The 7,983-nt window shown below is 36.4% G+C and overlaps 1 protein-coding gene across 1 annotated transcript in view; it reads right to left on the bottom strand.

Annotated features, from left to right (window-relative positions):
- Positions 1-6,653, bottom strand: part of LOC148703090 (uncharacterized) — a 12,624-nt gene extending 5,971 nt beyond the window's left edge. The window contains exon 1 of the mRNA XM_089923773.1: positions 6,491-6,653. Coding sequence (XP_089779899.1) covers positions 6,491-6,653 — 163 coding nt within the window. The remainder of the gene's footprint in view (positions 1-6,490) is intronic.
- Between the last annotated feature and the right edge of the window lie 1,330 nt (positions 6,654-7,983).

Below are 7,983 nucleotides of genomic sequence, written 5' to 3'. Positions count from 1 at the left end.
TACTCCTAAAAATATATGTAGTAGTGCGAGTAAGGATCGTTCCCATAGAGAGTATCTAGCCTAGTTTTATGCTACTTGAACAAGGATGGGGGAGGGGGTTGAGTATAATGAAAACAATAAAACAACTAAGGAAGAATTCAGATTAAAGTATTGAAATCAACCAAAAGAACAAACCTTAGTCTAAGTCAACATCCACCATTGAAATTTTACAACTGATCATTGATGCAGATATATATCAATTCGCACTTTGAATATTCACTGTTGGAACTATTTTCCTATCTCTTCTTAGTCGTAGTTAATTTAAAAACAAGCGATCTAATTAACTCTAACTACTAAACAACCCAAGACAAGCGCTAAAGGTTTAATCTAGCAGCAGCCTTAAGAATTAGAGAGATCAATGAAGTTAAACAACACAAACATAAGCGGTTGCATTTAATTTAGTCGAGCGTTCTTCCTAAGATCTAAAAATTTCTGATGCAGCAAATTATTAAATCTTAGTTGCTTCATAGATTAGAGGGATCAAACAATTACGAATCTGATATCTAACCTAGCAGTGGATTGCAATGAATAATAAACTAGTAGGCCTCCTAGCAATTAAACAAAATAATCATAAAAATAGGCACAGAAGAACATCCAATACTCAATCATAAATTGAACAATAAAAACAATTCAGATCTCACAGCTTTATGGATTCCGAGACTTCTGTTTCCTTAGACCAATAAAAGCTTTAGCCACGCAGGGCCATTGATGCAAACTTTTAGGGCTCGTTTGGTTCGCGGGAAAAAAATGGGGGAAAGTATGGTCAACGAAAAAGTAATGAGATGCATCTTGTTTGGTTGGAGTTTTCAAAGGAGAGAGATGGAAAAGTTGTATTCCCATGGAAATATGATTCCCACATTTCATGAAAAAGTTACTTTTCCATAAGGCGGGAATCACTTTATTTTTATTTTTTTCGAAAAAGGTCCTTCGGCATTAAACAAGCATTAAAGAGGCATTAAAGACCTAATTTTTATTAAGGGCATAGTAGAAATTATGCATAACTTTTTCAGAAAAGTGGATGGTCAACCAAACATAAGCACTTTGAAAATTTGTCACTTTTCCATGGTCACCCAAACATACCAAAAGTACTTTCCTAGGCATCCTCTTCCTAAGAATCTGTTTTTCAGAAATTATATTCCTAGGAGAAAAAATACTTCCCACGAATCAAACGAGCCCCTAAGAAGAAAAGAGAGAGAGGCGTCCTTCCAAGAGGAGTCTCCGCAGCCCCCTTTGTTTCACCTTTATTACTTCCTAAAAAATCTCCTAACAAATATTCAAATCTGACTAATTAAGAAAAATAAAATAAAATCCTAATATAACTGGAAAAAAATATCCTAACAAATATTCAAATCTGACTAATTAAGAAAAATAAAATAAAGTCCTAATATAACTGGGAAAGTGGTGTTTCCAGCTGGGATTTTCGTGCATCAAATCTGGAGACTTCTGAAGTCAAATCCACGTACTGCAGGCTAAGGACGTGCAACAACTTCAATCCCGATTTAGACCTTGATAAATTCAGTATCTCTTAAAACTCAAAACATAAAAATTGTAGAGCTTTTTCTTGGTATTCCACAGAATCTTGAATCATCGCAATCGGAGCTCAGATGAGAAAGTTATGCCCAGATTACGAAGCAATATTGAAACTGTCCAAAATCATCCAGTTAGCTTTGTTTTGCACTTAACGCCTCCATTTGCATCCTAAATCAAAATATAAGAATAATGAGTATATTTAGGCACAAAATAAGTATAAAAGACTAAACATTAAGGAAGAAAAATATGACATTTTGCATTCTCATCAATCGAATATATCTTTCAAATCTTGATAACCTTTTGACTGTCCTCCAAAATCTAGATAACTCTTTCCATCTAGCCAGTCATTTGGGGATGAAAGAGTAAACTAAATTTTAGCTTAGTTTTTTCGCATTTTTTGCAAACTACCCTAAAAATAAGAAGTGAATTTAGGAGCACCGTGCTACTTTGTAATATCCTACATGTACAAGTTAGTCATTTTGTGCAAAAAATAAGTTGTTTTAATGGTTAAACAGTGAGCACACTTGGTTAATCTATCTATAATCATCTAAATTGCATCATGATTAATTTTTGTGCTAGGTAGACCTATGACAAAATCCATGACAATATATTCTCATTTCGACTGAGGTGTAGATATGGGCTGTAATAACCTATTGCTCTCTAATGCTTTTACTTTTGTGACATAGTAAGCATTTAGACATAAATCAATCTTTTCTTTCCTATAGTATTCCACTAATATCCCTGTCTCAACTCATGCTACATCTTTGTATTACCTAAATGTATAGTGTAAGGAGACCAATGAGCCTCTTCTAATGGGTGCCTTTTCAATTATACATCATTTAGATTAACGAGCATTCTTGAGTGAGCATTCTTCTGTTGGGCTTCCTCAGTTATCCCAATCACTACTAAATACAGTCTAAAATGAGCAAGGATTGCATTAGGATCCTCCATTTGAAGTTGTACATTCAGGTAATTTTGGGTTGCATAGGTGCACAAGCTAAGCTATCATGATTTAGGGCCCACCATTTTCTTCACATGGCTCAGGCATCGATCATGATATTCACATTGTTCATTTGAATTTAATATGAGGCATTGGGTTTGGTAAAAGCCTTGATCTAGAGGGTGTAATACATTGATAGTTACAACTGCATTACACTTGCAAATGCCAATTTCGCTCACAAAACAAAAGAAATGGGTTGTGGCTATGGATTTTGGGGCTATGGTGGAGGTTGACCATAAGTAGGATTTTGTGCCCGAGGAATCGCTGGTTCTATTAATAGGGTTTATGTGGATATGTGGCTAACTATTGGAAGACACTATGTTGAGTGTGTGCTCTTAATTTCTTTAGATTAGCCTCTTAATGAATCAATGTGTTTAGCTTCCCAACCTTATATATATTTTGATCAAGCTTGCACTTTAGCTTAGAGAATTGAAGCTATTACGAGTTTGAATTGAAAAGAACAAGGATATATAAGGAAGTGCATTCTTCAATAGTCATGATAGCGACCTTATCCTTCATTTGGATTGCCATATCCCGACATCTGCCAAATATCCATTGAAGAATTCATTTGCATCCTGCATTAAAGCTTCTAAATTGGCCCTTTTGGGTGTGACATTGATGTTAAAGTTATTTTGTTAGTTGAGTGTACTTGCTAGTTGCCCAAAGATTCTGATCCTAGAGTGATCAATTGAGGCTATCTATTCTTGGGTCACTCCCTTCAGGGCATGCTAAAATATTTTGATCATAATATAATCATCATTGGTCACCTCTAACATATTGTTGTAGTACATTTTCAAATGGCTAACAGGAGAACTTATTCCATCATACTTATCCATCTCAGGCTACCGTCGACAATCTAGTCTATTTCCATTAGCATTTATATGAAATTTTCTATGCCTATGATGCATCATTGACCCTCCGAATCAAAAAAATTCTCAATTCTTATTAATAAATCAAGTTCCAATTCCTAACTAATCCCTGTAGACTTTGATGTATTGTCATCAAATTAGCTCCAGAGCCTATTGTTCTGCTGTTTAAATATGGGGGCCACAGGATAACACAGTAACATGCACAAATTTTTAAAGGCTAATTCTTGTCCTTGTCGTTTATTGTCCTCCAATTTTCTTAACCTTTTTTCCATGGCTTCTTGAGACATTGTAGTGATGACCACAATATTCTGATACAATTGATTTTGAGGAAGATTATTCAAATGAATTTGATTCGCTACTTGGGGAAAGGTGTATTGGGGATGCTTGTATTTGATAGAGGTCAGTGAATATGATATTCATCAAATTAGAGGGAGAGCATTTTGAAATAAATTAGATTTTGGAAGCAAAGTTAGAATTTGATGGGGTACAGGGTGTGCAAATAGACTCATGGTGGACCTAGAAATACTAAGGATCAGATTTGGAAAGAAGATAGCATGATTGATGGGAGTCAAATTAGGAAGGGTCTGAGTCACTTTGACATTGTTGGAGCTTGAATTTTGGAAGAAAGATGCCATCCCAGGATATCTAAGTAAAACTTTGAGATACTAGAACTTAGGGTCAAATTGGATGGTACTACCTCAGAATTTTTGGAGGTATAATTAAGGAGGATGTGATCCTAGTATATTGAGAGAAAAACCTAGTAAGGTAGATGAGGCCTAAGAACTATTGAGGTAATTGGAAGGTAGATGCAATCTCGAGATTGCCGGGGATGGAATTTGGAAAATATATGTTATCCTAGGATTATTGGTGACCCAAAATTTGGAAAGTGGATATAACCTGGATTGCTAGGGATATAGAATTTTGGAATGTGGATGTCATTCCAAGATTGCCATGGATAGAAGTTTTGATGGTAAATGTCATCCCTAGACAAGGATAGAATTCTGGAAAGTGAATGCCATCCTGGGATTGTCAAGGATAAAATTTTGGTAAGTAAATCTTATCCCAGGTCATCAAGGATAGAATTTTGGAAGGTCGATGTCATTTCAAGAGAGCTAGGTATAGAATTAACAGAAGGTGGCACCATCAGCATGGAAAACTTGAAAAAAAAAAAGCTCAAAGAATATGTGTTGACTGAAAAATTGCCAAGTATTTGGATGAATGTAGTAGATACCACTTGCTCCAAAGAAGTAGGTATAGGTAGAAAATAAAGTCTTGCATGATGGTCCTCTAAGCTTCCTCAACATGAAAGTTTATTGCTACTATTGAACTAGAAGCAAGTGAGGAGACTTATGCGATGCTTATAACATGATGAAGGAGGGGCTCGAGGGATAAATGAATCATAGAGTGCATGATCAAACCTATCATAGCCATCAAATATGCACGATTATAAGCTTGAATTAGGAAATGATGTCAAGGATACAATAATTTCGACCTATGTTGAATGATGTCCTGGACTAAATTGCATTGATATGTAGCAAAAATAAAAGGTTAACTCTTCTAGAACAGTGAAATTTGTCGATAGTGCGAAGATACGAGCTTGAAGCAAGCATGTCAAAGTCTAGTCACAAAGGCTTTAAAGTTGTCTCTTAGAGTGACTCCTTGCCTCACGCTAGACATACTCAAAAGGCATGCACAACAAGGAACTACCTCCTATCTAAAGTGGTAGTTGGTGTAGAACTAGGTAGCAAGGGGCCACAATGAATACTAACAAGAGTGATGAAACTAGGGCAGCAAGGGGCCAAAACCTAGCCAAAAAATGTTGGCACTAAGTTGATAAAAGAGCTACAGCACAAGCAGGTTTGACATGAAGCTGGGCAATAGGGTACTATCAGTAACCTACGTATAAGGAGTTATATAGAACTGAGGCAATAAAGAGCTGCAAACACTACAACCTTGCTAGCAAGAAAGCAAACCACATATCAAATAGCACCAAAATTCATGAAATTGCAAAAAAGGGTGGGGGACTAAACAAGAAGTCTCTAGAGCCTGTGAAGCACCCAACAAAGCATGGAAAGGGATCATTTGCAGTTAGCAATAGATTGCTATAGCTATGTGCCATGCGTCATGTGCCTATTTGATTGGTGCATGGATTAGGGCCCCAAGAAGCATAAAAAAATTAGAGATAAAGGGTAACAAGCCCAGTAATTTTATATTTAAATGATGTTGTCACTTATTTTTCTTTTTTGATATTCTCAATGGATCTTTAGAGATTTTTAAGACGATTTTATTGAGAGGGGTAAAGATATTGAAAAAGATAGTGAAATTAAACATGGGATACCTATAGGTTATGATAGGATCCTACGATTCAAATTCGAGCCAAATAAAAAGTTTATATGATAGGATTTCAAAAATAGTCTAAATTAGGCTCAAAATTAAGTTAGACGGGTCTAGTAGACGTGCAAGTATAGAAATTTGGTCATGTTGGATCTAGTTAAGTAGAGGGAAAGTGGGAATGAAGGTCAACTAGAGAATAATTAAAATCAGGTTAGTGAATCAGGCTGAATCAAAAGAAATGGTTTAACTAGTTCAAGGAAATTAAATGGAGAAATTGATGGAGATCTTATTCAATTAAGCTCACAATTGCTCAATTGAAGTTGGATTTTTTTTTGGTTACAGCAGTAGCTCATACAGCTCGCGTGTAAGTACAGTCAGAAGAATCAAGCGAAAAAAATGATGTAGGGAAGTAGGGATGGCAACATTACCTATTCATAGGATTACATCAGAGTGTCGAGCAACAAATGAGGCAACCTAGTCAGCAGCCTTATCGTCTTCCGGAATACATAGACTGCTTGGAATGAACATAGGCCCCTCACCAGACCACGAATGTCGCACAATAGCGGGTGCCCACTCCCAAAGTGTTCCCTACCTCAAATCCAATCTATCACTGTGGCAGAGTCCCCCTCCAGGTAGATGCCGTCAGCACCAAGAGCATACCTCGCAAAGGTAATATCCTTCTAAGCTGCCCGAAGCTTCGCGTCAATGGCGGACAAACCGTGAGTGCACAGGTCCCCCGTTGCAATCAGCCGCAAGTCATGATATCTGATCGCAAAGCACACGCCACTGCTATCTCCATCAATAGATGTACCACTGTCGTAGTTTACCTTGAGATAGCCAGAAGGTGGAGGCTCACAAGAGATAAAGGCAAACCGAGGCATTGCATCAGCGGAGCAGGAGTTTCAGATGTCCCTAGCCATCCTAGATGGTAACACAGTAGTAGCCATAGTGATCTCGTTAGCCTGAAGAAGGGCAAAATTGAAGTTGGAAGAAGGGTGAACTAGATTTTGAATAGTGCAAAATAGGATGAGTTTGGAAGAATAGGTAGAGATTTGGGATTGACATTAAGGGACATTAGTTAATTGTGGCAATTGGGTTCAACTAATTGCAATTAAGCATACAATTCATCAACTGAAGGTGCAATAGGATGGGGTCCTAGGCGATTAGAGTTTAGTCAAAGCAAAGTGCATAGGTTAGTTAGATAAAGATCAATTAAAGCCATGGAGTATAGTTTACTCACATAATCACTTATTGTTTTCAGATTTTAAGAGCTTTGGAGGGGATGCTTGAGGGTGCTTACAACAATAATTGGTAGCAATGGGACGAGGAGAAGAGAGGAATTCCGAAGCAAGAGATGTGAACAAGGGAGTTGAGGAGTGATGGGGAGGAACTGATAAGTGATGGCTCGGATCTCATGATGGGGGGAGGAGTATTTAATTGTATGGGATGTCTTAGGCTTGTAGGGTACGTAAAGTTAAGAATTTGCTTTGCATGGGTTTTCTCTCACCTGAAGAGAGTATTTCATGTGAATGAACAGTGGTTCACTCTCACCCGAAGAAGAGTTGTAGTCCACCAATTCTTTCCCTTTCTTTACGTGTGGTCCATGTGGACTGTGAGCCATTACAACTTGGGTCTATTTGGTTGAATCATGGGTTAATAATGATGTTTGTAATTGAATTGGATTTATAATACTTGTTGTTAGAATTAAATATATTTGGATCCTTGGCCTAATTGGGACATCATTACCGAAATGGGGAGAGTATAGGGGGACTTTTGGAGTGTATTTAGTTCCCCATTATGTTTTGCATAGATCTTGGGTATTTATACAGAGTCAAAGAATTCAAATAATTTTTTCCAGCTAGTTTTTTGGATAAGATTTTGGGTTCTTGCAAAGATGTATAGAGAAAGAGAATGAATTTCATATATCCCTTTTCTACTCGATTATGAAATAATATGATATATGATTCCAGTTCATCTCCATTTTATAAACACTTCTCAAGCAACGCAGCCGATAAGTCATCAAAGGGTTTGTGCTAATGATAAATCAGTAAACATTACTCATTAAAAAAATTTCATGCTAAAAAAATTGATTGAATATTTATAACTTATTTATATATAAATATATATCTAAATATTTATATATTATTACTAAGTAATTTAATTTTTCAAAATTTTTATCAAATTTATTTTGAATTTTTTCAAAATCTAAAA

This window comes from Phoenix dactylifera, chromosome 6 (genome assembly GCF_051530095.1).
Source record: "Phoenix dactylifera cultivar Ajwa chromosome 6, Ajwa_hap1_PhDact_Kaust_v1.1, whole genome shotgun sequence".
NCBI classification, from domain to species: domain Eukaryota; kingdom Viridiplantae; phylum Streptophyta; class Magnoliopsida; order Arecales; family Arecaceae; genus Phoenix; species Phoenix dactylifera.
The sequence above is the reverse complement of the archived record's forward strand: the minus strand, read 5'-3'. Positions and strand labels throughout refer to the sequence as shown.